At 46.3% G+C, this 27,627-nt stretch overlaps 5 protein-coding genes across 8 annotated transcripts; 1 reads left to right on the top strand and 4 right to left on the bottom strand.

The window, feature by feature from the left end:
• Positions 1-119: 119 nt before the first annotated feature.
• LOC6614626 lies at positions 120-7,945 on the bottom strand. 4 transcript variants are annotated; one of them, XM_032727460.1, is made up of 3 exons: positions 3,002-3,630; positions 2,607-2,738; positions 120-656 (listed from the first exon to the last, which is right to left on the bottom strand). In XM_032727460.1, exons 2-3 carry the CDS (start codon positions 2,607-2,609, stop codon positions 255-257), a joined length of 405 nt encoding a protein of 134 aa, XP_032583351.1. In that variant the 5' UTR covers positions 2,610-2,738; positions 3,002-3,630; the 3' UTR covers positions 120-254. The 4 variants fall into 4 exon arrangements, 3 of the variants coding, with proteins under 3 accessions (XP_032583351.1, XP_032583352.1, XP_002039053.1); XR_004363672.1 differs by lacking the exon at positions 3,002-3,630 and adding an exon at positions 7,537-7,945 and having other exon boundaries at positions 572-656; XM_032727461.1 differs by lacking the exons at positions 2,607-2,738; positions 3,002-3,630 and adding an exon at positions 808-1,697 and having other exon boundaries at positions 120-641.
• A 4,508-nt stretch (positions 7,946-12,453) lies between these two features.
• On the bottom strand, positions 12,454-14,698 carry LOC6614624. Its single transcript, XM_032727548.1, is given in 2 exon segments — positions 12,454-13,439; positions 13,442-14,698. Coding segments are annotated over 2 exon segments (345 nt in total). The 5' UTR covers positions 13,581-14,698; the 3' UTR covers positions 12,454-13,233.
• Positions 14,699-15,205: 507 nt separating this feature from the next.
• Positions 15,206-16,201, top strand: LOC6614622 (60S ribosomal protein L30). The gene is made up of 3 exons (XM_002039014.2): positions 15,206-15,296; positions 15,364-15,552; positions 15,956-16,201. Exons 2-3 carry the CDS (start codon positions 15,386-15,388, stop codon positions 16,122-16,124), a joined length of 336 nt encoding a protein of 111 aa, XP_002039050.2. The 5' UTR covers positions 15,206-15,296; positions 15,364-15,385; the 3' UTR covers positions 16,125-16,201.
• Positions 16,202-16,277: 76 nt separating this feature from the next.
• On the bottom strand, positions 16,278-21,155 carry LOC6614621 (probable multidrug resistance-associated protein lethal(2)03659). Its single transcript, XM_002039013.2, has 6 exons — positions 20,772-21,155; positions 20,311-20,565; positions 20,087-20,240; positions 18,222-20,020; positions 16,536-18,162; positions 16,278-16,480 (listed from the first exon to the last, which is right to left on the bottom strand). Exons 1-6 carry the CDS (start codon positions 20,837-20,839, stop codon positions 16,460-16,462), a joined length of 3,924 nt encoding a protein of 1,307 aa, XP_002039049.1. The 5' UTR covers positions 20,840-21,155; the 3' UTR covers positions 16,278-16,459.
• Positions 21,156-21,558: 403 nt separating this feature from the next.
• Positions 21,559-26,787, bottom strand: LOC6614620 (probable multidrug resistance-associated protein lethal(2)03659). The gene is made up of 10 exons (XM_002039012.2): positions 26,677-26,787; positions 26,415-26,526; positions 26,259-26,344; positions 25,876-26,184; positions 25,598-25,806; positions 23,964-25,543; positions 23,430-23,899; positions 23,105-23,370; positions 22,113-23,042; positions 21,559-22,053 (listed from the first exon to the last, which is right to left on the bottom strand). Exons 2-10 carry the CDS (start codon positions 26,489-26,491, stop codon positions 22,009-22,011), a joined length of 3,972 nt encoding a protein of 1,323 aa, XP_002039048.1. The 5' UTR covers positions 26,492-26,526; positions 26,677-26,787; the 3' UTR covers positions 21,559-22,008.
• Between the last annotated feature and the right edge of the window lie 840 nt (positions 26,788-27,627).

Below are 27,627 nucleotides of genomic sequence, written 5' to 3'. Positions count from 1 at the left end.
TATAACATTCTCTCTTGTGTAGATTTGATAAGCTGGCTCATTTCACTGGGCAAACGGCCATCCGGTTTCAATGTTTTAGGCAGGCAGCGCGACAAACCACTGACTACCAAATTGTTTTGTAATTTTATGCTGGATTTTCCATTTTTATTGTCGTGAACATTTAATGGCCACGTTTTACTTTCATTAAGTTTAACGCAACTCCTTCACTTGGGAATTGACGAAAGACATAATTTCACTTTTTAAATGAATGTGGTCTAATGGTGACGGTCCATCCCGATGCCGATCTGCCCGGAGTCACTATCCAGACTGGATTCGCAGGTCTCCCCGCCGGATGATTCAATGTCTGTGAAGGTCGATGCAATAGGCTGGTCCAGGAACAACTCATCAACGAATATTAGCAGATCGTCGTCTGGCTGTTCCGGTGCCGGGTAGTTGGGCAAAACCTGGCGGAATACGTTGTAGCGATCCCGCAACTCGTCACTCACTTCCTCCGGACGACGATCCTGGTTCTGGAGTTGCTGCAGCAAAGAGTACAGATGGACCTGGTTTGCAATGCTGCAATCGGGTAGAAGATTGCTCACGCCCAGTACATTGAAACACATGGTGCTCAAGGTGTCAGTCCTTCTCCAAAGTCGATAACTCTGTGGTTTTAAAATCTTTAAATAGTTACAAAATTTGAAAGCAACTGTACCAACCAATTCGGAAAATTACGAAAGTGAGCTCTTTATTTTGAAGTTAAATTCAATACTTTCAATGATTTGTTTACGTCTTGTAATTGAAAATATATGAATATAAGTAGTCACTCACAACAAAAGGAGAATCACCGATGCCACGTGCTTTATATTTGCAACAGCTGACTTTACAGCTGTTATTTTGTAAAATTGGACTGTTAACTTTACATTTGCGTTACATAACATTAACCTTTGACCAATTCTAAGTCCGTTAAGAAAGCGAATTTTGAAACTTTGCTATATTTTTAAAAACACATTTTTGCTAACAAATCAGGTCAAATTCCCCATAGTGCTCCACTCCGCCTATATTGGTGCTCCTGTGTGTGTGTTCAAGTGCGAGTGTTTGGGTGGGTGTCTGTGTGTATGTGTGCTGGCGCGTGCTTCCAAGAACGAAAGCATGACGGCTCGAAACAACCGACAAATCCGTTCAAATCGAACTGAATATAACAGTCGCAAAATATAAATAAAAAAAAAATAAAAAACTTCGAGTTCTAGCATGATTAAGGGTAAGACACAAAAATAAAACTAATTTAAAAGCTATTAGGACTAAATTTATCAATGGATGATTGTGCTCTCCTGAGATACCGAAGGTGGTAAAACAGCTTTAGTCTGAAGAATACCACTTCCGACACCTTTGTCGGCTGCGCAAAGGCATGGCCACAATATGGCAGCGACTCTGGGTAGCGGGGGGCACAAGGGGCGCAAACAGAGCACGGAGCAGTGGTGTGAAAAAAATTGAAATTTGCGTGAGTGCTCCAACTACGGCACTGGATAGGATGGTGGCACGGGCAGGGTACAGCATGGTATGGCATAGCCTGGCATGGCATGGCTTGGTTTGGTTTTGGCATGGAAGCTCGACAGCCGGGCATCCTGGCATCCTGGCAGCATGGCGCTTGGCTGCCTTACAATTCCCAATCCCCCCGTGGGTGTGTCTGTGTGGGCGGGCATCGTTTGCACTTCAATGCTAATGTTGGCTTGGCAGCGACGTCTGTCGTCGACATTTTCCAAGCCGAGAGTATGGCGGATACGAGGGATTGGGGGCCGACGAAAGGCGGCGAGGGGGAGCGGGGGTGAGGGGCGCGGGCCATGGCCAGGACGCGTGTCGCTTGTTCGTTTTGGGCATTTTTGGGATTGCCACTGGCAGTGGTGTAAGCTGGACTTGATCAACGGGGTCTTTGCCAGAGACATATATCATGGGTTCATGAAGATTTCGTTCCATTTTATTTTATTAAAAAAGGCATGCTATGTTTTTATTGTAGATATGAAAGGAATCGCATAGCACAGTATATATAATATATTAAAATCCTATTAACCGATATTGGTTAAATACTAATTTAGAGCCAAGATATGAACGCTGATCTAAATGATCTGTAATGTATTAGATTATAGATAATACTATCCTATGTTTTTATGAAGTGTATGCCTTTTGATTTCCGGACATAATAATGAACGCATTTCAATTCCGTTCCGATAGGTTTTCAAGATCCTTGTTAGAGGAATTCTTCGGGGCATTTCTTTCACAGACGCGCTCCACTCGGCTGGAATTTCGAGTGAGTCGTGTGTCCTTTGCTTTTCAACGGCAACAATGGGCGCTCTGCAGGTTTGGCCCTCGAATGTAGGCAACACTTTTTTGTTTTCCTCTGCCTTCCTTTAAACGAAATTGCTGCAAGCTGCCTGGCTGGCAAACGTTGCATGCAAAAGGTCCGCATCGAAATGGGAGAAATCGACCAATTTTGTCGACCTAATCCCTAATGACAGCAACTAACTCACAGTGCACAAGTTTGGGACAACAAAATCAGACCAAACACAAAAGCACACAACAGCCCCAACCAAAAAGCCTGGCTGCAAAATTAAAGTTTAAAAAAGGTTGCCTACCATTTTTTATTTGTTCAGCGCTGACGGCAAGTGCCAAAAGTTTCCCCCGAAGCACAGTGGTCATTTGGACGAAAAGAACTTTGCTATTAATTGAGTCACTGATCGAACGCACTTAAAACGATCATTCGCAATCTATAAAGTAAACAAAAAGAAAATGAAAATATGATGGAAGAAATTATTCATTTGCAAGGAAATTTAACTAAACCATTTTTATTTTTAGGTATATTGAGGGTATACATTTAACTTAAATGTTATTCCTATCTTCTCCTAAAACTAAGCTTACTGCTTTAATCGTTGTCGTTAAAAGGGCATTTCTACCTCCTACTAGGTATAATCAACACTTTTACATATTCAGTTGGATATTGCAGAGCCCTTTAATTGCTTTACTGCCTTACCACTGTATGAGTAATTTCGAGTGTGTGGGCGTGTGGGTTTTAAATGCCGTCGAGTTTTCCGAGTGTTTGTGTTGCTTCGGCGGCGCCCTTTTGCGCGTCAATGACTTGCTTCTGCTGCTGCTTTTGCTTTTCCTATGCTGCCTCCGGCTGCCACATGTCAAGCCCAAGCCCAAGCCCACCTACCGGATGACCCACGAGCCCTGCCCCGTCCACTTTACTCCACCACCCGTCGGGCACACCGCATTTCGCACACAACTTTTGCCGCATTAAATTTGACGCAAAAAGCACGCGCGCTGGCGGCGTCAAAAAAAAGAAAGGAAAACTGGGAAGGGGGAGGCGAGAAAACGAATGAGCGAATATAAACGAGCAGCTGCGCCGGCAACAACAAAAACAAGGTCTGAGCTTGGACCCGCCGCCGTCTAAAGTCGTTGTCTGACACCCCCAACCACAGGCCCACTTCCTGACCCACCACGCCCCCTCATCAGGCGTCAGGCATCACCCACCAGCTACCATTCACCACTCGCCACTTACCACCCACCAGGCACCACGCCCGCCGACTGCCGGCAAACAAGCGTGACCTGCCACGCAGCAGAGCGACTTTGACGCACAGAAGCTGCACTTCGAGAAAAAGAATAGAATTGGTCAAAATTACTAGGTAAGTAACGAAAAGCTTAATTCTAACTTAGCATGGTCCTCCGAGCCAGATTCTTGTGAATACTAGATAACCAACGATAAGTTTTATTTACCCCTTTACATAGCATGGTCCTTCGAACCGGATACTTCTGAACTGGAAGACGTTGTAAATCGTATTACCTATTCACATCAATCGCTACTAGATAACCAATGAAAAGTTTTCTTTACTCTTATTGATTATGTAACTCAGCATGGTCCTTCGAACCGAATACTTCTGAACTAGAAGACGGTGTGGTTCTTATAATCTGTAAAAGGACTAGATAACTTGGCATGGTCCTTCCTCACAAATGGGAAATTTTCAACCGCTTTTGCAACCGGAAATACACTTTTTTCAGTGCATCGCGTGGAGGGAATAAAGTGTGGAGCTCGCAGCTGTGGGATTCGAACTCGGTCTCGAGCTCGGGCGCCAGAGCCAATAGTCAGTCATCAAGGCTGTTTGCGGTCTGCTCTTCGGGGCGCTGTCTGGCTGTATGTGGATCTGGATTATACATCTATACACGTACACATACTCGTGTGGGAATAAACACCCGTGTAACTGTGAAAGTGTGTCTCCTTGTGTGGGCATTTGTACGGCGCAAAAGGAAAGAAATGAGTCGAAAAAAGGCAACAACCAGCAGCCAAAAAAAAAAGGTTCGACTGACGACCGTCAGAAATATTTTATGGTTTCGCTTTTGGCACCTCGCTCTGCACCTCGACTTTCCATATTGATTTGCCACTTTTAGCGCAGTTTTCAGAAAACCGCTTTGCCACAAGAATGGCATTCACAGAAACGATGGAGGCGCCACCATCCAGCGGTAATTGCGAAATAATTGCTGAGACGTTGGAAAAGCTGTCTCCCCACGCGACTCCCGCCCCGCCAACTTTTCCGTGCGGGGCGTGGCGGTGTCTTTAAGTTGTTGACTTCGAGTTCAAACACAAATCCGCAAACATTCGTGCCGGCTCCCCAGACCTTGCTCCTTCCAACTCCCCTCTGGCCATTAATTGGTGGCGTGTTAGGAAGTTAAGCTCCTGCTGCCGCTCCTCTGCTTCACTGAGTCCTGTCATTACCCCGGAGCTAGATGTCGGAGCGTAGCAAGTAATACGTTGGCAAATACCCATACCCCCGGCCACATGCCAGGACTGCGGAAGCACCCTCATCCATCCACATCCGCCCAACACCCCCACTCAGCCCACTCAGATGGAGGCAAGCTAAGTGTACATTCAGCTGTCTGTCGCTGACGCCACTTAAATACATGCGCATACAAGGAACAACAAAAATCTTGCTACAGTGGCGCAAAAGGGAAGGAGTTTTCTAAAAAAAAGGACGAGCTCTGCGTTCAATAGAAAATCAGAGGGGTACTACTATGCATTTCAAGAGATATATATTTCCTGGAACCTAAAATCTAAAAAGATTTCTGAAAAACTGTTCAACAATTCTTCGCACTAAACGAAACTAGCCTCATTATAAGACAAATAAGTAGCTTTCAATACCTCTAATCGAATAAATATTTTAAGATGATTTAGTTCTTTACTCTAAAAGGCAGTTCCAAAAATGTCAAACAGAAATATATTACTAAGCAACATACATACATATTTATATATCTATAAACGCACAAACATTCGAGTTACACATCATTTATACTGTCGGCATGGACTACCAATCATTGATTACAATCAGTGGGTGTTTAACCAATGGATTCGCCGGCGTAAAGGTCCCCAAAAAGCTGCCATCCTTCCCTCTTCTGCTTGTCTGGGGCATCAAAGTGAAATATTTAGCTTAATGAAGCAACGACGGCGTTTCCTGCCTCGGCCAATTTAGTGTGAGTGTGTAATTCTTTAGCTATTATGGCTGCCCGGCAACCGACTGCCATAGTCATCTCATTCCATACCCATCCCGATCACCATCCCCATCCCATCCAGCAATTTCCCCACTCCTGCCCTTCTTCACCTTCAGCCTTGGAGTCGCGCCACCTGTGACAGACGACGGGTGGTGGGTTCTCCCCCTTGGGCATAAAAAGTTACGCACGGACCCGCCGGATTACCTCGTGATCCTTAGGCAACCGTCGTGGTCGTTGCTTTCAACGTTTATCTCGACTGAGGTGGTGGCGGCAATCAGAGTCGCCCAAACACTCAGACACACACACCGACACACGCGAACAGGGGGAGCCTGCTACCCACCATCGTTTCCGCAACACTGCTCCACCGCTTTGGCAACAAAATGTCCCACAATTACCACTAAGGCCACATCCACATCCACATTTACAGCCACCTCTAACGAAGCCGTCGATGATTTCTATGACAATTTTCTATAGCTGGCAAGTGGCAACTGCTCAACGACTCACCACAGATGCCCCTGGACCCCCAACTGACAATCAGACATTGCCACCGCCACTCTCGTTTGGGGCAGCGAGTCGCCACTGTCCGTGTCCGTGCCCGTGTCGGTGTCCCGGTCCTTGTCCGTTTCCATGTCCTTGTCCGTCCGTCTGTCCGTTTATCGGCGACCCCTTCGCCGGCCAATCCCTTCTCCGGGCCGTTATCATGTCTCGGGTTTCAAAGTTTTCTCATGTTGCCAAGCTCTACGGGCCAAAGGGATCGCGGGGGGAAGCGCCGGAGGGACCCAGCAGACGGACGCACGTAACGGATGGATGGGCGGACGTGGAGGACCACACCATGGCAATCGCATTCGCACTAACACACACACTCGCTCGCTTACACTAACACAATCGCACCACAGGAGCGGCATTGCGGCTAAAAAGCCATACTCCGTCGGTCCTTGCCCGGCAAAAGCAGAAGGCTTCAGGGCAACCAGAATGCAGAACCATCCACGGCACAGCACAGGCATGGAATGCCTAAATCCACCAGACTTCCACCATGGAACCATCAAGGGGGTTTGGCATTGTTGAATACCCTAAGACAAATAGCAGGTGAAAATATATATATTATATATAATACGATCATCCTAAGCAGCAGAGTATAACTTTTATAAGGACTTTAATTTAAGGAAAGTTAATTTATTTAAAAAATTGATGTCAATATTTTAGATCTCAGTTAACACTTATAGTAAATAAATCCATATAACTTTAAGGCATACATTTATGTGTTCTTTATATTAAGAGCTCAACTAATTTAGTTTTTACGACCTAGTGACTTTGATTTCATAATATAGATAAATAGAACGCAGTAGCATACAGTTTCGATTTGTTAGGATTTCAAAAACATGTTCAGATTCTGGTTGCAAGAAGGGCTGCTTCGAGTTTTGATTCCAAGATCTGCGCAGCAAACGCGCTTAGCAGAGATTTTTGGGCCAACCATGTGTGTAATTATATGTACATAGACAATAAGTGGCTAAAGTAGTTCTGACCGACTAATCGACCCGAGATTCTGCCCGATAATGGGTAAGTGAACATCCACACTCCAGACGACACTTGCCAAGCGCCCTGCAAATGGGGAGCCTCTGCTGTTGAAGCTTTCCACCATCCATGTCGCCGCAGAACAGCACAAAGGCCACACAGCCACCCACTTAGCACCACCACATACCACCACCCACCCACCCACGGCCACAACAATAAGGCGTAAGCCCAGACTCGACCTCCGTCTGTGTGGGGTTGGGGTGAGATTGGGTTTGCTGGGGAGGGGTATCTATGTGCGAAATCAGCCAACTCAGAAGGCAAAAGGAAAGGCAAGCTGCCGCCGCCTGTTCGTCTGGCTTCCGTTCGGAGTTGCCTGCAATTATTCCGTTAGTGTTGGGTGGGTTACCCAACAAAATCCCACCAAGCCTCCCAAAGGGGCACCCGGGCAAACAAGCGCCCACAATGTGCGCCCAATCCCCTGGAAAAGACGCGTCCGCATCGCTCGTTACTCACACCAACAAGTGCAGCTGCTGCTGTTATCCTTGGGGGCCCAAAGTCGTCCTGTTGCCGCTGCCGTTGCTGTTTTTGTCGACACTTTTTTCACGGCTTGCTCGCTTGGCTGCTCTTTCGTGCGTTGCCACTGCCAGGAGTCCCATTCCGAGTCCAACCAGTTCCGTGCCCCCGCCTCGCCTCGCCCCGAGAAACTTGCAACCTGCCAAACCAAACCAACCGCATCGCCGCCCCCGCCCGCGGCTCCTGCTGCTTGTTTTCCTTCTGGGGGCTCCTCCTCATCCCCGTCCTTTTTGGCCTGAAAATCAAAACACACGTCTCGGCGTGCGGCGCACATCTGCATGGAATTTCTAAAGTACGTGCCACGGACAGAGCGGACAGAACGGACGGAACGGACAGAGCGGACACAGGCAGCCAACGAACGAGCGCCATCGTCCTGGCCCGATGCCATCGCAATGCCACAGCCGGCAGCTCTGGCGTGGTGCTCCAACCTCGTCCTGCGTTCGGTGTCCTTTCTCCGCTGCGCTGTGGCACATTCATGGATTACATAGCTAACCGTACCAGGAGCAGCCATTCCTATTCCGCCGTCGTCGCCTGTCTGTTTGTATGTATTTGGCGGCATGGCGGCGAGAGCGTGAACCGAAACATGCAGAACCTTTAGTGAAAAGACGCACTGAGCGAAAATGTTTTGCGAATTAAGAATTGAAAAATCGAGTAAATTTATTTATTTTATTTCGAAAAAGCGGACAAGATAGAGATATATTATTAGAGATATAGTAATTACAATTTTTCTAATGCTGTTTTCTAGGTAAAAGGTGTCTAAAATTCATACTAAATCTCATAGCATTAACCTGGAACTCTTATACTAGTTTTGAGAATTTTCCAAAATGTTTATTAGCATTTGAGCTTTCAGTGTTCATTTGGCACTGGCGGCGCGGAGCGCGCGTGCGGTGTTCAAGCTTGGCATTATAATTTCTTGCTCGGCACAGTGGCGGTGGCCCACGCACACACTTGCCAAATGGCGCACAGACGGTCGCAGGAGCAGGATAAGGCTGGCAAACAGGCACACACAGGGCGCACATTTTAACACTCTCGACAATAAACAGCATGTCACTTAGCTCAAACTTCAAAAGTGCGCCAGTCTGTGCCCAGGACTTGGGCTTCGGCAGGACTTGAAAGAGGGGCGAGCGAAACGAAGCAGCAGGACGAGGGGCTGAAGCTGGATCAGGGGCGGGAGTCATCGCCGCAGTCACCGACATCGTTATGCGAATGCCGCCAGCAGGCTTCCGTGCCGTGCCAAACTTTTTTATTTGTCATTCTCGTTCGTTCGCTCGACAACAAGACGCGGCGACAGCGCGAAGTTTCCACCAGGAAGACGGTTGGGGCGCCCACTGATGGGCGATAATAAACAGGCACAGACCAGACCACACCCACACAGACCAACCCACCCACTGAATCCCACCCACTTGGGCAGACGGGCCAAGGCGCAACGGCATGAAAAAGGCGCTGGCTGAAGTGTGTCTCCTGGTCCTCGAGAGCATCGTCGTCGTCGTCGTCAGGAACAGGCGCTTGTTGATATTGCCTCCCAGTGTGGCATTAATTGGGGCTACTCCACTTGGATAAAGCCATACCTGCTGGAGCTCCCATTGGGATATGATTATACCCAAAAAGCAAGCAACAAATAAGTCGGACGGGATAATTCGAGAAAGCTGATTTTTCAAATGGGATGCCATCCAGATTAGTTTTACGACTTATAGATCTATGTAATAGTTTTCTAGTTTGGACCAACTTCTTATAAGTTAAAAAGCAGCGAAGTTAGATTTCGATTTATTAATAATTTATATTATAGAATAAGTTGGCAGCCCAAACAATTTACTTTTTAAATCTTCGAAGGCTTAAAATTTCCATAATAATCATTGATTTTGGAATGAACATTTCATAGCTGGAAGAAGTATTCTTCCCTAGCAAAGAATTCTGTCTGTACTTAAGATTTAAGAAGGAATATAGACAGATCTTGTGAGAATTCAACTTAGACAGTATTATGAGATTGTAAAAACATAAGGCATAGAAAAGGTTTATAAGTTATATTCCAAATTTTGCAAAATGTCATTCAGATTTTAAGCAAACTAAGCTATATATGGTGCAAAGGCATCTGGTTGACTCATTGGTACAGCATCTTCTGCCAAACGGAATATTCCGACTTGTAAAATTCCGTGGGTTTATATAACCTGCACACTTTAGAAGCTCTGAGTCCAAAAATAAGTCAATTTGTCCCACTGTACGTGTAAGCGGTTTGATTGTCATGGCAATTCGAAAGCATTTGTCGGTCGTTCCCCCAGTCCCCCCCCCCCCCCCCCCCCCACCACACATCGCCCACACCCCCCACAACTCGACGGAGGCAACTCGACGCAGACACAGAATTCCACATCGCAGCGAAGTCCTGGCAAATACCATTCACAGTCCCCGCCCGCTCCCCATCCGGTGAGCCAGTAGAGCAGCAACATCGCCAACGACGGAGGACAACAGCAAGGGGGGGAATGGCAGAGGCATGGCAGCAACATCAGCCACTTGCCACATTTGGCTTTCTGCCAGGACCAGACTCCAGGACTCGAGCGGTGGGCGGGGCACTCGGGCGGGGTGGGTTTGGCAGCCCGACGGCAACAACAAGTACGTTCCACACAGCAGCAGTAACGACTGTGCCAGCAGCAGGAGCAGCAACTAAAAATGCGACGTGCGAGATTATCGTGTCGCTTGTTGGTCGTCCCCGTCCATAGTCCGTAGTCCTTCGACCCTCGTCTCTCGTGCTTCATCCTTCGCCCCTAATACGTAGTCCGTACTCCCAGTGCACTATGGGGCATTTGGCCGGTTTTTTTTGCAAAAATGTGTTTTTCACAAGTATGCAAAATTGAAGTATTTTAGTATTAATACATTGGAAATACGTTAGACTATTATGTTTTAGCCGGCAAAAGTAATTTTAACAGTGTACTGTTATTATAACAGCTGTTAAAGTCGGCTGTTGCGAGCATATACCAGGTGGCTGCGAAACGCGCAAAATTTAGCTTAACTTTCAAAGTGTTAAAATTTTAAAAGAAGATCGTAAAAGAGTAAAATTTGAAATAGATAATCAATATTCAGGTTTGTATTATGTATATATATTAATATATTGTTTATTGTGTGCGTCTATTTCTAACAATTTGTACATTTAGCAAGTGGTGTCAACATGTAGCTGTTAGAAAAAAATTTCAACTTTGAATAGAGCTATAAAAATTTGTTCAAATTTGTTCAATATGTGTTTATATCCATGTTGTAGTGTGTTCAATTCCTAACTCATATCAGGTAGTCTCTATGTGCGTTTTTTGCGGGTTTTTGAGAAATTTCATTTTTTAGGGAACAACATCTCGATTGCCAATGCTGCCCTGCTGGAAGTGTGGCGCAAGCAAAAGGGTGTTCGTCAAAAAGAAAATTCTTTCTGCACTTTTATTAGTGTGCATTTTTCTGATAGCAAGCTAGACTTTAATGAATGATTAACGAATAGTAATAATAACGAATGTTTTCAGTCAATCTTTTGCGAAATTGGAGAAAATGCAATCGAAAAATATATGAACTTTCGAAAGTTTTTTCAAAGTGGTTAGAAGAACACCTAGTCCTGAAGGTAAAAGAGAAAACTAAAAAGGAAAGTAAATTATCTGGATGCCCGAAAACGTCATATTATTTTAAAAGTTTGAGTGGCCGAAGACAGCAAGTAGATGAACTCGTATGGGCGCAGAACCACAACGAACGTCTTTTGGGTCAAGCTGCAATGCTAGCTGCACGGAAGCGCGGCCTGCTGGATCTTGCAGACATACTTAAAATTCTTTTTTTGAACCCAGCCAAGGCAAATATAAATAATATCCCATAATATCATCAATAAATATAAAAAGGAGCATTCGAAAACATAAGCGACTATCTCTTCCAGCAGAAGTCATTCAAAATTTGAATTTCAAATGTTAGCTTGCGAATTTGAACCTGACACCGATTCTTCAGACTCTATTGATTGTAAAGACGAAGACGATTATGAATTTGTATACAATACTGAAATTAAAAATTAACTTTAAAAATATAATATTAAAAACAAAAATAAAAATAAAAAATTGGGGCGGAGTTGGGGGCACGCCCACTTTTCCAAAATATTCCTGGGGTCATATGTAACACATAAAAAAAAAATTCATCCAAATATCTCCCATAGTTTAGGAGTTATTAATTTTTGTAAAAAAAACAGGCCAAATGCCCCATAGTGCAGTGGCAGTGCCACACACACACACAAACTGTACGGCTGTTGGTATTTCTGTGGCTGCGCACAAGCTCCCCTGCCACTGCCACTCCGGCTATCCTGGCACCCCGAGTCCTGGCCACCACCGCTTCGCCCCTTCGCCGGCGACACCATCACCATCAGGCGGCACAACTTGCTGCCGCTGACGGAGGCAACTGCTGACTGCTACTTATGGCGCTGATGATGACACAATGACAACAACAGCGCAAGCAGAATATCGCCTGCGGACTGGGTGATACCTATGTATATAATCAAGGGGAACATGCAATCTATACGGTTCCAGTTGCACAAACATGTCTATCTAATAAATTAGCACTTTTCCTAGTCGATTTATATGCCGAAAAGATCCCATTCATATTTCAAACTTAGCAATCATGGATGCCCATATGCCCAACCAAATACCCATTAGTCGAGCTCAGCCAGAAAGCATGCAGCGTGCGCACGCGAGGATAACGACTCGACTCAACTCGACTCGACTCTGCTCGACTCGAGGACGGGGACGACAACCAGCTCGACAGAGTGTGCGTGGGCGGGACGAGCGAGTGGGAGGAGGTCATGCCATGATGTGGACAAGGATGTGGATGTGGTGTGGGTGGGTCTGGGAGTGGGTGAACTGTGTGCGACTAATTGGGTGAGAGAATGTGGGTGCTTAAATTGGTTTCGTGCTTTCGTGTGACGCGTGCGGAGGCGTGTAAAGCCCGGCGTGTTCCTGTGTAAGTGTGCTGGGGCTGAGGGTGTGTGCGTGCCCACGAGTGTGTGTAAGTGTGCAGGCGACAGGCTGCTCTGCGGGTCCTCTAGCCCCGACCCCCCATCCCCCTCACCCTCTCTTCGTGCTGTTGGCATGAATGCTTGATGGCGTGACGGCAGCCGGTTGTTGCCAGCAATCGAAACGAACTCGGGGGAAGCATGGGTTCCTTTCCTCCTTTCCCTGCAGACCGAATCCAGAAATACCCAATCCCAGCTGGGCCAAGTGGTAAAGCTACGAGGATCACTTACAACCATATACCACTAGGTTTTCAAATTCAAACCATATGTTCCGGGTATGTAGCTAATATATCAAAGTATAATTTACGCATATTGCCAAATCATAATCATAATATAAGTGTAGTACTATTACTTACTGATATTTACAGCGATTTGGAGGCGCATGACCTTCGACCCCAGCCTACTGGACTCCCAATAAGGGTACACAAACACAATTTACCCCGCCTGTAAGTGGATTTTATTTTTGCGTGCTCTTCCAGCACAGCAATGCCCCGGCTCACAATTTCAGCTCTGTGCTTTGGATTTGTGAGCTCGTCCGTGCAAGGACTTCTCTCAGCCAGGACATCAGGACGTGGTCGTTACCCGCTTGCGCAGCTTGTTTACGACCCCTACTGGACTCGAATCCGTTAGAGCGCAGAGGCTCTCCGCGAGGCGACACTGCTCCTCCGGGATTCGTCGAGCATACGGTTGTCCTGGATCAGAATGATCGTGTGCTCGTTCTCGGTGGCCACCATCGTCTCCTGGCGGCGGGTGCGCAGCCGCACGTAACTCAGCTCGTCCCCGTTCTCCAAATCCTGCACCATGGAGCGTGCCAGGGTCACCAGTGGCCTATCCGATCGGCGTATATGCGGGCCACATTCGCCGGCAAATTGGTCCGCACCGGAACTCCATTGCCATCGATCAGGATTGCCCCCGTCACGCCTGGCAGCTGAACCAGCCGATCGAAGGTCATCTGCACAGTGTTTGACGCCATGGCTTCCAAGAGCGGAAGTGGATCCCTATTTGGGTGAACTATAGGGCAGGGGGCTGTATTTGTAGGTCTGGATGTGGGTGACTTAAAGCAAACACACAGATATTTCGATCTCTGTTTCAAAGATGTGAGTTATTGAACTTATTATTCAATATTTAAGAAACAAATATTAGATGTTATTAGTTAGTCAAAACTAAGTTACATTGACATATAACTATAACTATATTTGGCTATCAAGCACATGGTTCAAAATACAGACTGAACCTTATGGATAATAAAATATAAAATCCTAATCCTGCCTTAAACTTGATGTCCTGCTAACGCTCCATATCGCGTAAGTTACCACAGGGAGATGATTTAAGTCAATCCTGTAATTGAGTCTTTTACTATATGTGGGGGACCAGTAGCCACGCAGATCGATGGGCATTTCGCAACTTCATTTCGCAGTGGCTTGGACTTAATTTCGCGGGGGAAGAGCTCCCCCGTGGCTATTGGCAAGGACATCCCAGCATCCCAGCAGACAAGCATCCAAACATCCAGCCAGCCGGCTAGTGAAAGAATTTCCGGACTCCATGTCAAAGGTTGGATCTTATTTGTGCTACAGCACGCTTCGCCAGGGGAATGGAAATGGTGGGACAGTGGAAGTGGAGAAAGTAACGACCCAGACGAGGCGCCACCACCCACGGTGGTGCAGGCGGCAATCATTCCTGGCAGCATGCGGCCACGTAAATGGCGTTGAATTACAGCCCGACAATCGAAGCGTTGAAGTCCCGAACTGAAAAGTTCACTCCTGCCCGTCCGGCAGCGGCAGCGGCAGCAGCATCATTCATAAGGCAGCCCAGGCCACAGATTGTCTGGAAGCGAGTCGAGTGCGCACGCACGCAACGAGCCGATGATGATGAGCTCAGGACTCCCAAACAGGCAACTTTATGACTGTGGGCCATGGGTCGGCATTGGGTTGTGGTGTCGTCACGTGCCGGTCGCCGTCTGCGACTGACTCTGACTCCGGGTGCGGATGTGGATGTGGATGCGGGTGCTCCGTGCCGCCCTCTTCGGAGCTCCCTAATCCACGTTGTATAATTCATTTGGCGTTGCCGACCCGTTCGCCGTGCGGAACTATTTATTTAATAATTCGACGTAAAAGCTTGACACGGCAAGCCGGGGTTGTGTGCCGTCACAAAGCAACTGGCTCTCATCCAAACACGCAGCTGGGTATACCCTAATGCCCACACCAACTGTCCAGTGTTTTAAGCTCTATCACAAATAGATTTTAAATAAAACAAATGTTCAGCACTTTGTGTGCTTGGCCAACATTTAAAGGTTCAAAAAGCTTAAGTTTAGAATCATCTTAAGATTGTTGGCATTGCATATGTTTCTTATCAATAAACTCCATCTTCATCTTGCCATCTAATTTTAGCTTAGATTATTGCTCGACGCATTATAACAATTTCAAAAAATTTCACGTTGGCAACTACAAATATTCGAAGTCGAAAACCGCGTTGCCAATCGTCATAGCTTTGGAGGTTGTACTGGCTAGTAGATAGTTTCGGTGCGTATCCACGCTAATTGTGGATTGTGTACCCGCTAATTGGTATTTTAACCCTATTAGTATTATTTAGTGGTATTTTCTCGCATCACCGCGTCGGTCACACCAACACAAGCGTGCTACCCATTTCCGGCTGTTCTTCCTCTTTCTTTTGCCATTGTCAGCCGACGAAGGTGGGTGTTTTATTTTTTCATCCGGCTCCACAGTATCACTCGACTAACTAATTTCTATCGCCTATAGTGCTTTAACCCAAACTATTATCATGGTGGCCGTTAAGAAACAAAAGAAGGCTCTGGAGAGCACCAACGCCCGTCTGGCGCTGGTGATGAAGTCCGGCAAATACTGCCTGGGCTACAAGCAGACCTTGAAGACCCTGCGCCAGGGCAAGGCCAAACTGGTGCTCATCGCCAGCAACACGCCCGCCCTGAGGTGAGATGCCCATGCGTCTGTTGCTAAGCAGTAGTTTTCCACTGCGCCCAAGTGACCACGTTTTTGATGGAACCATATGGAGTCTGCCCTTAAAGCTGACTGAGAAGTATGATTCCGAGTAGTGGAGCAGTGCAATCAATCAATCTCAAGCTTCGGGACTGGTTCGCTTAAGTCTGCGGCGCCTCCAAATGGTTCCTCCAACAACGGGCATGCACATCACTTGGGGTAAGAAGCCGGCATATGTACATAGCTTTAGTCTACTGCCCATAATGATGATCCTATTGATTCCGAATGCCTTGACGAATCCTTTTTATACTAGAGACTCTTTCTGACGCTCGAACCAATGGTTCATCTCTTCCAAGCGCCTCTATTTCGGTACTAACATGTGCTCTTCCCATTGCAGGAAGTCCGAGATCGAGTACTACGCCATGCTGGCCAAGACTGAAGTCCAGCACTACAGCGGCACCAACATCGAGCTGGGCACCGCCTGCGGTAAATACTTCCGCGTGTGCACCCTGTCCATCACCGATCCTGGAGATTCGGACATCATCCGCTCGCTGGAGACGGCCTAAACATTTATTTTTAATCGAACAAGACGACACAATAAAGTTTTGTATGAGCAGAGATAAAGTTTAAAATAAAAACACTATTATTTTGGTAAATTCAGTGAGAGCAATGTTGGGATAACTTATTAATATTTCATCATCAAAAGATTTGGCGCGTGATTCTTGTTGTTTAAGTAGCATTTTATTTAAAAGAACACATTGTCATTTAGCTTTACTCCCTTAAGTACAAACGTTTTGTATTTTATAAAACTGAATCTATGACCACGATATTCCATATCCATTACAATTCGGCCCAATATACATCACGTAGACAAACACATAATATGGTAAAAATATTGGCTTCAAACATGGTTTTGCTTGGCCTAAAAAAGAAGGAAAAGTTAGTTATTTAATCAAATTTTCGACTTTAGTACTTACATTCTCTGCAACTTTCAGTAGATGATCAAAGCTGGCCTTTCCCGTCTGCATAACCATTCCATGGAACACTTTAGCCTCTGACGCGGTCAACAGCTCATATGGAGAACCGAACTCGACGACGTGACCAGCATCCATCACCAAGACTTTGTCGGAGTCCATGATGGTGTTTAGACGATGGGCTATCGTAAGTACTGTACAGTTCTTGAATTTGTTTCGAATGGTAGCCTGAATCAGAGCGTCCGTCTGGGGATCCACATTGGCCGTTGCCTCGTCCATAACCAGGATTCTATTCTCGCGCAGAATGGCCCTTGCCAAGCAGACCAACTGGCGTTGGCCTACGCTAAAGTTGGTCCCGCCCTCAGATATGATGCTCTGCAGACCCGAAGGCAATTCCGAAATTTCCTCTTTGAGGTGGACGTCCTCGAGGGCCTTCCAAAGCTTATCATCGGGATATTGCTCGAAGGGATCCAAGTTGTATCGCATTGTGCCGGAGAACAGAACGGGTTCCTGTGGAATAATGGAGATCTTGCTACGTAAATCGTGCAGACCCATATCATTTGTGTCCAGACTGTCGATAAGTATTGCTCCATCGTTGTAGGATAGTCTGAAAAGTGCATTGATAAGGGAGGACTTTCCCGCACCTGTGCGTCCAACGATGCCCACTTTCTCCATGGGCTGTATCGTGAAGCTCAGTCCCTTCAGCACGCAAGGCGCATTGGGATCGGGCTCATATCTCAGGCTCAAATCCTTGGTCACCAGTTTTCCTTCTTTGGGCCAACTCTTTGGAGGTTGCTTATCCGCAGGCGAATTAAAATCCCCTTCAGGCTCCAGATCTTTGTACTCCAAGACTCGCTCCACTGAGGTCATTGCGTTCTCCAGCTCAGCGGACTGACGCATGCCCCACTGCACCATTCCTGTCATACCCAGTGCTTGGGTAATTGCCAGGCCTATCTGGCCAGCATTGTGCAGAGGAGGATTGAAGAAGTTGTGCAGTATCACCGATATCACGTACGCCACACAGAAAAGATCCAGGTAGTAGCCAAAGGCACGACTGGTAGAAACAAAGGTGTAGTAGCCGGAGCTGTGCAGATCCTGGTAGTTGTCGTACTGGCTGATCAGAGTTTGCTGCGCCCCCATCGCCCGGATAGTTGGAAGTCCAACAAGAGTGGCACTGAAATGCGAGTACATCGGCGACCGAGCCACGGCCTCCAGGCGCTTCACATCTCTCGACGTCTTCAGGTAAAAATCGCGCCAATAGTAAAATGCTAATACCATTGCAAAGGTGTTGATCAAGTACCACGGGTTGGTTACGCACAGCACGCAGATGATGCCCGTCAGGGTGAGGAAGATCTGTATGCAGTCCAACATGACGGCGGGCATCACCTCATCCACCTGACCCAGATCATTGGCGAATCGATTAAGGATCCGGCCGGTGGGATTGGTGTGGAAAAAGTACAAAGCCGTGCGAGACAAGCCCTTGAACATGGTGTTGTGCAGCTCAGTGGAAGAGTGCATGGTAATGTTGAAGAAAAGCAGCGTTCGGAGCAAAGCACAAATGACCAGGCCCACATTAATGGCAGTGAAGTAGTAGATATCCAGCGTTGACGAAGAAGCGGTGTTCTTAACCCTAATCAAAACGAGTTCCATTAAGATCTATAAATATTTTCAGATTTCTCAATCACTTACCAGTAGGAAAGAAAATAATCCCCGCCCGACCCCAGAAGCTGAGTGCCAATACACAGCAATATCAGCACAGCGAAAACCAAGACACCACAGCCTGCGCCAAAGTATTTCTTGTACATGGACAGTCCAATTTGACCACCACTGCGGGACTCCTGCACCGCCACCGCACTGGGCTTTGGTTTCTCCTTTTCCACCATGGATTCTAACGAGGATGAGCTTCCATTGGAACTTTTAGTGCTTAAAGCGCTACCCTGGCGGGAAAGGTTCGGCGGCGTTATGATCTCATCCCCTCCGCCGCTGTTCTGTGTACTTTCCACTAAGAGCTGGGCAAAGTCCTGCCCGCTCTTCAGCATCTCTTCGTAGGTTCCGCACGCCGAGACGTGACCCTTGTCCATGATAACAATTAGATCGGCGTCCTCCAGAAACTGCAACTGATGGGTGACAAGTATCACCAGCTGTTTGCCCAGGAAGCCGCGCATGCATTCATCGAACAGGTGCCTACCCACTTGAGTGTCCACTGCGCTGAGAGGATCGTCCAAAAGGTATACATCCGCCCTGCGGTAAACAGCTCTGGCCAAACATATTCTCGCTCGCTGACCACCGGACAGTGAAGCTCCGCGTTCGCCCACGATGGTTCCATCCCCGTGCAACAACTCCAAGTCCCGCTCCAGGGCACACCGCTTGAGCACAGTTCGATAGCGCTGCTTGTCCATGGGCAAGCCAAACAGAATGTTGTCGCGAACCGATGCATTGAAAAGCCATGGCTCCTGGGAGGCGTAGGAATACTTGCCCGAGACTTGTACCGATCCAGATTCAGGCGGCAGCTCTCCTAGGATAGCCTGAATGAGGCTTGATTTGCCCGATCCCACAGGTCCAATCACAGCTACCAATTGGTCGCGCCGCAGCGACATGTTGATGTTGTTTAAGACAGGATCGTGTTGTTCCTGGCTCCAGCGTGCTCTCAAGGCTTTGATTTCCACTAAGGTATCTGGTTCCTTGCCAATGCCAACGGGATAAGACCTCTTTTCCACTTCTTTCAGTAAATGTTGTTCCTCTTCGGCTTTTTCGTCCCTTCGCTCCGACATATCAATTACATTTGCCTCCTCCCGCATCATAAAATTAGTTATACGACGCATTGAGACCAAGAGTTCAGCAAACTGCGACATTCCACTCGGAAAGAACTTGCTCACAGTACGCCTTAGGATGTTGTAGAAGGCGGTGACGCAGAAGGCGCGCTCTGCCGTCAGTTCGCCTCCGCCCAGGACGAATCCCAGAAGGCTCACAAAGATGGCTATGCGACCCAGGGTTATCTCGAATGAGAGCAGGATGCCGCGCAAAAGGTTCATCTGGCGAATGGAGCTCATCTCGCTGCGCCGCATCTGCCCTATCAGTTTACCGAATGGACGCTCCCAGGTGTACATTTTGATAACCTGGATGCCCGTGATGATTTCGTTCATCATGCGCACTCGCTGATCCGTCCGGAGTGCCGTCTGCAGGCGCAGCTTTGAGGTTACGCGGCTTAAGTAGGTTTGCAGTGGTAGATAGAGTACTAGGATGCTGATTCCGTAGAAGGAAGCCATTCGGATCTGTTCGTACAGGAAGTAGGAGGCGATCAGCAGCTCCAAAGGTCCCAGCCACAGGAAGTGGAAATGGATAAGACATCGATCGAATCGGTTAAGATCGTTGGAGAGCAAGTTAACCACCTGTCCGGTTGTGGTGCCTCCTAGCGAAGTGCGACTGAGCCGCAGGGCCTTTCGGTATATAGCGCTACTTACTGCCACCCGCATCTTCATGGCCAAGTGCTGCAAGAATTAAGAGGGCACAGAACTAGATACAAGTTGACTTCAGTATTAAGTTAATGAACTTACCATCATGCCCATCATGTATGGGTGGGTGAGAAGAACGCTGGCCAAGATGCAGGCTATAAGGAGCAAGGCGTAGATCTGGGCATTGTAGCTATGTCCGTTTCCATGCTCGCTGAACTCCGATATGAGTCCGGCCAGAAGAAGCGGCACAGTGGCTCTGTTATAAATCAAATTAATCCGAATAAATTATCAGCGACACGTTGACTGATCAAGTCCACGACTCTTACCTGGTTCCCAGTTCCAAGGCGGCAATTGTTATACCGGACATAATGAGCCCCCAGCCGAAGACGCGGCCGATGACCCGCAGGACACTTGGTTTACGGCCAGACTCACCTTTTCGTCGCCACCGAGCCACCTCGTCCTCCCATACCTGGAAGAACTCATCTCCCAGGCTCTCCGCTCCATGCTCATCCAGCGTTTTGTACAGATCCGTGGGCTGGAGCGTCTGTTTGCGACCCTTGAACAGAATGGGCAGGGCAAAGCTGGAATAGGAGAGTAATTGTGTAAATTGATTTCGCCACGGTAGCTAGCTTTGAATTATGCTACGAACAATATGAGTATCCGTTAACTGTTGACTTCGGATGTCACTTCTCAGCGGCAGTTGAAAGGCACATAAATAGGTGAGTACATATGTACCCATGTGCTCAAAGGAAACACTTCTTAGCGGTAGGATGAAACGTGTGCGTACCAGAACATGAGCGAGGATAGGATACCTGCCGACTCGCGGGGATTGGGTCGAAGTTTACTGGCCTGCATGGTTATGTAAATGTGCAGGCAATTTCACAAGTTCTCATAAACGAAAGACGCGGAATTTAGTTCTTATTCATCAGCAATTCATCACTCATAAGCGTGCAATGTATGTAGGCGGCAGCATAACACGCGAATTTCATCAACTATCGACAGATGCTGGATCTCAATTTCGCAATATGATAACAACTGACAACGGAAAACTTTCCACTCGGACGAATCGCAAAACACAACAAATCACGACGCCCCGCTTTTCCAATCATTCTGTCCAATGGTCGCGACTAGCAAGCGCTTCGATGCCAAATCAAACGCCCGTCGAGCGCCGAATCAGCTGTTCGACCGGCTGACGCAAGGGCCGTGCGTGTGTGTGTGCAAAAGCGCGCCGATTTAGATACACACACACACATGTATGTATGTTTACTTACATGGTCACTTCAGCCTTCAGAGCATTAGAGTGGACCACTCAAAGATAAGATACCCGCTTTCTAATTTATTTCCCATCCTATCGTAGCCCTTTTTACACTGTCCTGTGCTATTGTAATTATTGTGTTGAAAAGAGAGGTGCTGTAAGTTTATATTTTTAATAACAACAAATACTATGTTTATTTTTTATATTAATGAAATTCATGTTTGCTAAATACAAATTTATAAAAAAAATAAATTGCTAGCTATACACCTTTTTTAAACATTAGGGTGGAGTTCGCACCGATATGACATTAGTCATGTAATAAAGTGTTATTACGTTTTTATTTATCTTTTTATGTAGATATCGCATTCTACTATCTAGGAATTTTAATAATATAATACTGACAACGGTTGCACCTTCCAGGTGTATCAGCAGTACATTTTTAGCAATTCTCTTGAAGTTTAGTACAATAAACTATTTTCAATTTAAAATGATTGGCTTCCGTAGATAACTTTTTCATCATATCACTCAATGAGGAAACCTTATTAGTCTACAAGTACTTCTCTGGTACTTATCGCGCCTGTCAGCTGTGATAACACGTACTCATGTTCACCTAATCAATATCATTTCTATAACATATTCTAATATTGCAGCTATGATCAAAACAATAGGACTTTTAAATATATATAATGTGCAAATAATTCATTTCGTTGCTGAAAGTGTGAAAACTTCAATGGGGAGATATTCAATATTCATTAGCAATTTCGGCTCGTCAAGAGGGAAGCATGAGGCTGAGTTTTTCAGATTTTTCGAATTCCTAAAATTTTAGGAAGTTTATAAATATATATGAATTCGTTTACAGATGAGTACTCTTACCCGTTGAGAAATCTTCAGGAGAGTGTCGTATGTGCCCTGACCCGTCTGCTTGACCAAGTCTTGGAAGACATTAGTGTCATCGGCCGTTAGGAGCTTATAGGGTGTCCCGAATTCCACAACTCTTCCGGCATCCATCACCAGTACACGGTCCGAGTCCATGATGGTGTGCAATCTATGGGCTACGGTAAGGACGGTGCACTCCCTGAACTTGTTTCGAATGGTGGCTTGGATCAGAGCATCCGTCTGGGGATCCACATTGGCCGTCGCCTCATCCATCACAAGTATTCTGTTGTCCCGCAGAATAGCCCGTGCCAGGCAGACCAATTGGCGCTGGCCCACGCTAAAGTTGGAGCCACCCTCGGTGATTTTTGTCTGCAGGCCAGTAGCCACACTGGCCACCACATCCTTGAGTTCCACCTCCTCCAACGCGCACCACAGCCTTTCATCGCTATACTCATCGAAGGGATCCAAGTTGTATCGCACTGTGCCGGAGAACAGAACTGGTTCCTGAGGTATGATTGAGATCTTGCTGCGCAGGTCATGCAGACCCATATCATTGGTGTCTTTATCGTCTATGCGCACAGATCCATCGTTGTAGGACAGGCGGAATAGAGCGTTAATCAGGGAGGATTTGCCGGCTCCGGTTCGTCCCACGATGCCAACCTTTTCTTTGGGCTTTATTACAAAACTGAGGGACTTCAGAACGCTTTCCGATTTCAGATACAGCTCGTAACGCAGACTCAGCTCTTCAAATTCTATTTTTCCTTGCTCTGGCCAAGATTCATGGGGTCTTTCGTCAGCCGAGGCTTCCAGTGGTCCCTCTGGCTCTATTTCCTCGTATTCAATCATCCGCTCCACGGAAATCATTGTGTTTTCCAACTCTGCCGACTGGCGGACAGTCCACTGAACCGTGCCAACCAAGCCCATGGCCTTGAATATAAGTAAATTAAATTAGAAATCAGACATATGTGAATGTTCTTCCGATCGTATACCTGTGTTATAGCCAGGCCAACATCGGCTGCACTAGATGGTGGAAAGATGAAGAAGGCAAGCGTAACCATCGCTATATAGAGCACACAGAATATATCCATCCAATAGGCGAAGGATCGCGAGGTGCTAATGAACATGTAGGAGGCTGAACTGTGCATATCTTGGTAGCCATCGAACTCCGCCTCCAGAATGCTTTCTGCCCGAAATGCACGAATTGTGGAAAGCCCAGTCAGAGAAGCAGCGAAGTGTGAGTAAACCGGAGATCGAGCTGTCAAAGGTTAAGAAAGTTGTAGCCAAGTGGTAATTAGTTAGTTAATAACCTCTTACTACTGGCCTCCAGGCGTTTAACATCCAGCGAAGTTCTGAGATAAAAGGAGCGCAGATAGTATATGACTACTCCAAAAGCTAGTGCGGGTATGAGAAAGAGGGGATTGACAATGGATATGACAATAATATTGCCGCTAAACAGGAGAAAGTCTTGGATGACGGTGATCATTATGGTGGGCAGCATCTCATCCACTTGACCCATGTCTTTGGAGAAACGATTAAGAATACCTCCCGCAGGGTTCTTGTTGAAAAAGTACATGGAAGCTCTGGAGATCCCTCGAAACATTGAGTTATGTAACTGGGTAGAGGCCCTCATTGCCAAGTTGAAGAACAGAAAGGATCGTGTTATGGTCACAGTAATGGATAGCACTGTTATCAACATAAATATGTACGCAGCGTGCACTTCGAAGTCCGCATCCTTAGCATCTGTTGTGTAGTTATGAGCTACCGTGTTCTCATTTCTTGAGACCCTAAAAGCATAGGAATTGAGAATTTTAAGTGATTTCGAAAGTGACAAAGTAAACAACTCCTTACCAAAGGGATAGAAAGTAATCCCCAAGAGAGGCTAGTCCTTGGGAGCACACGAAAAAGGTCATTACCACTGAAAAGGAGAGGAATCCGCCTCCTGCCCTGAAATAATCGATGTACACTCCGAAGCCGTTGCGACCCAGTTGCTGCCGCTCAAGGTTTCTCTTTTGTTCCTCCTCTAAAATCTCTGGACAGGATTCCGCATGGGAGAGCACAGATTTCACACTGCTGCGCCGTTGGTCCGTGATACTGGAGGTTCTCGATCGGTCCTCCGCCGCCTCCTTGTGATTGACAGGATCACCCAGTGCGATGCCAAAGTCTACACCCGATTTGTAAAGCGAATCATACGTTCCCACAGCCTTCACCTTGCCCTTCTCCATGATCACAATCTGGTCGGCCTGCTGAAGGAACTGCAATTGATGGGTGACCAGGATGACAATTTTATCGCGCAGATGACCACGCAAGCACTCTTTGAAGAGACGACGGGCCACGCCGGAGTCCACGGCACTCAAAGGATCATCCAGCAGATAGATGGACGCATCCCGGTAAACAGATCTTGCCAAGCTGATCCTCGCCTTTTGGCCTCCAGAGAGCGAGGCTCCGCGATCTCCCAATATGGTTTTGTCCTTCAAGGGAAGTAGCTCAAAGTCTCGTTCCAACGCGCACTTCCTCACCACCAAATCATATCGCAGGCGATCCATTGGCTGGCCAAAAAGAATATTCTGACGCACGGTGCCGGAGAAAAGCCACGGCTCTTGGGAGGCATATGACATCGATCCAGTAACCTCGAGCTCTCCCGACTCGGCATGCAGTTCACCCAAAATGGCTTGTATCAGACTGGATTTTCCGGAGCCAGTGTGTCCCACAATGGCGACCAATGTACCAGCGTGGACCTGCAGATTTACCCCACTTAGCGTGTAATCGGGTGAGTTCGTGGTCCACTTGGCTTTTAGTTCACTTATGGATACGCAATCTTCCGAATGGTGTGGAGCCTTCTCGGTAGCACGCATTGGTGTGGGCGTCACTAAGAGTTTTTCGCTAGCCTCCTGATGAACATCCTCAGCCCCGTTGGAAACTACCTTCTCATCCGGCGCCACTACCTCTCCGGATAGCAAAAACTTTTGAACCCGCTTGATGGACACGATGGTTTCTGCGGTTTGCGTTATGCCCACTGAAAAATATGCTGTCATGTTGGTGCGTACAACATTGTAATAGGCTGTGATGAGAAAGGCCACTTCCGCTGTAAGGAACCTGCCCAGTAGCACAAATCCTACCAAACTTAGGAATATGGATACTGGAGTCAGGAATCTGTTGAAGGACAAAAGGAGGCTTTTCGCATAGGCCACGTGGCGGATGCCGTTGATCTCCTTGTGGCGGGCATGGGCCACCAATTTCTCAAACGGCAGCTCCCAAGCGTACATTTTAATCACCTGGATGCCAGCGATGATCTCAGTCATTATCCGCATCCGTTTGTCCGTCCGGATAGCTGTTTTCAGTCGCAGCCCAGAGATATTTTTGCCCAAATACATTTGAAGGGGTATGAAGAGCAGTATGAAGGTCATACCGAACACGGCAGCGATTCCAATCTATGAAACAAATAGGGGTTTTTATATATCCCATATGCATTTCTCGGAACCCACCTCTTGGTACATCAAATAGGTCACTATTAGCGTTTGCAGTGGGGCCAACCAAAGATAGTGGGTAAACTGAATAAAGGTGTCCATTCTGCCAAGGTCATTGGAAATTAAATTGATTATATGTCCGGTAGAAATTTCGCCCAGGTCTGTTTTGGTCAATCGAAGGCATTTCCGGTAGATCATGCTGCTCACACCCACTCGAATCTTAAGGCCTGCAGTTTACGGATTAGACAACTAATTTACAAAACGCTTTGAGCAACATCAATAAGTAAGGAACACACCCAGGTGAGTCACGGCGAATGAGTACGGGTTCATAATGATCACTTTGAGAGCAGAGCCCAAAATCACTCCGCCCGCGTAGGCATATGCCAATCCATTGGATGTTGGGCTAGGATTGGAAAAGCTAGATATAAGCTTCATGAGAAACATGGGCTGCACCGTGAGTGTAACCTCCTGGCAGAGGAGAACCACTCCGAGGAAGACGAAGTACCGGCCAAATACACGAAGGAGGACTCTGAGCAAACTGGCGTTTTTCTTGTAGGTCTCCAGTTCTTTTGCCCACGAAGAGCTTAATTTGTTGCCTAGCGACTCTTTGCATAAAACAGAGATATGAGGATGTACAAAAATATGATAATATTATTATATAAGCACCAAAAACACTTACCGGCCCTATGCTCTTTCAAGGCCCTGTAAAGGTCCTTTGTACCCAATGTGACCTTATTCCCCTTAATAAAAGTGGGAATGGTATACCTGAATTATTTGAAAAAAATTACGCACACTTAAAAAAAATTGTGGACTTTACACGTTTGCAATATCTTACCAAAAGGTTAACGCAGAAAAAATATTCGATCGTTCCCGAGGATTCTCGGGGAGATCTTCATTCTTAAAGGACCGCATTTTACAAGCCGGCTATGATGACTAGTTATGTTTCGCTACATAATAAACATGATGCAAGTGAAATAATCCAGGCAGCAAGAAATAGATTCAAATTAATGATTTTTAATCAGTTATTAATTAGCCATTAAGCGGAATGTCTAAAATAGAACAGAATGCGGTTGTCGAGCTCCCCGACTATCACATACCTGTTACTCAGGTAACATTTATTACCCACGCCTTCACGTCACTGCACTTTAAAATTGAAATTCGGCTAAACAGCAATACGTCCGCGCACAGAAAAGATCTTTAAGGTACTGAGTGTGTGCAACATGATTGGCTCTCGGTACCGAATTCACCGCAGATTACCCAGATTAGATTTCGGTTATAATTTTTGAAGATAATGACTTTATGTTGAATACCAGTCTGGTTCACAAACACCTTAAATGATATGCTGTAAAGATATAAAGCTATGCACCTACTATTTGTACTTTGCTTTATTAAATCATTTGTCTAGATTTAAACCTTAAGAATATTTTGATAGGATTTAATAACAAAAAACAGCGGCATGTGCAGAATACAAGAAGACGCCTAAGTACAATTAATAATAATCATTTTTCTTATGAAATCAGGAACGAACGATATAAAAACTTAAAAGCGAACACATAAGATCAAGAACGAGTAACTAAGTACCGAAATTATGAGATTGAGAACGAACGATCTCATATAAACGAAAATGTAATTGTTTATATATTATTTCCCAGAAAATTGTCCAATAAAGCTATATATAATTGTACCGGCTCATCGTAGAGTATAAGGGTTAAAAACTATGAAACAAGGAATTCAATTCTGTATTTCACTATCTGAGTCAATCTGGGTATCTGAGAGAATAGCGTTCTTTCTTGTTAGATCAAGTTACATTATTTTTTATCAAAGGTACTATAGTCAATCCACAAACAAATGGAAAGCTTGTTGTACCTGAAAACACTGGAAGTTGAGATTATTCATGCAGCTTTTGGAGACGCCAAACACTTTTATTTTTATACCCTTGCAAATGGTATATTGATTTCATTCAGAAGCTTTAACCTCATATAAAGTATAAATATTCGTGTTTAGTATCAACAGTATAGTCGATACAGCCATTTGTCTTCGTTCTATTT

This window comes from Drosophila sechellia, chromosome 2L (assembly GCF_004382195.2).
Source record: "Drosophila sechellia strain sech25 chromosome 2L, ASM438219v1, whole genome shotgun sequence".
NCBI lineage: Eukaryota > Metazoa > Arthropoda > Insecta > Diptera > Drosophilidae > Drosophila > Drosophila sechellia.
Note: the sequence above shows the minus strand (reverse complement) of the source record. Positions and strands in the feature narration are given on the sequence as shown.

Excerpts from the sequence above, each read along its gene's own strand:
- LOC6614622 (XM_002039014.2), top strand. The coding sequence starts at position 15,386 with ATGGTGGCCGTTAAGAAACAAAAGAAGGCTCTGGAGAGCACCAACGCC. Across the intron at positions 15,553-15,955 it reads AGCAACACGCCCGCCCTGAG|GAAGTCCGAGATCGAGTACT; the intron begins GTGAGATGCCCA and ends TTCCCATTGCAG.
- LOC6614621 (XM_002039013.2), bottom strand. The coding sequence starts at position 20,839 with ATGCAGGCCAGTAAACTTCGACCCAATCCCCGCGAGTCGGCAGGTATC. Across the intron at positions 20,566-20,771 it reads CTATCCTCGCTCATGTTCTG|CTTTGCCCTGCCCATTCTGT; the intron begins GTACGCACACGT and ends CTCCTATTCCAG. Across the intron at positions 16,481-16,535 it reads TACTGAAAGTTGCAGAGAAT|GCCAAGCAAAACCATGTTTG; the intron begins GTAAGTACTAAA and ends CTTCTTTTTTAG.
- LOC6614620 (XM_002039012.2), bottom strand. The coding sequence starts at position 26,491 with ATGCGGTCCTTTAAGAATGAAGATCTCCCCGAGAATCCTCGGGAACGA. Across the intron at positions 26,185-26,258 it reads CTTGAAAGAGCATAGGGCCG|AGTCGCTAGGCAACAAATTA; the intron begins GTAAGTGTTTTT and ends TTTTATGCAAAG. Across the intron at positions 23,371-23,429 it reads TAAACGCCTGGAGGCCAGTA|CTCGATCTCCGGTTTACTCA; the intron begins GTAAGAGGTTAT and ends AACCTTTGACAG.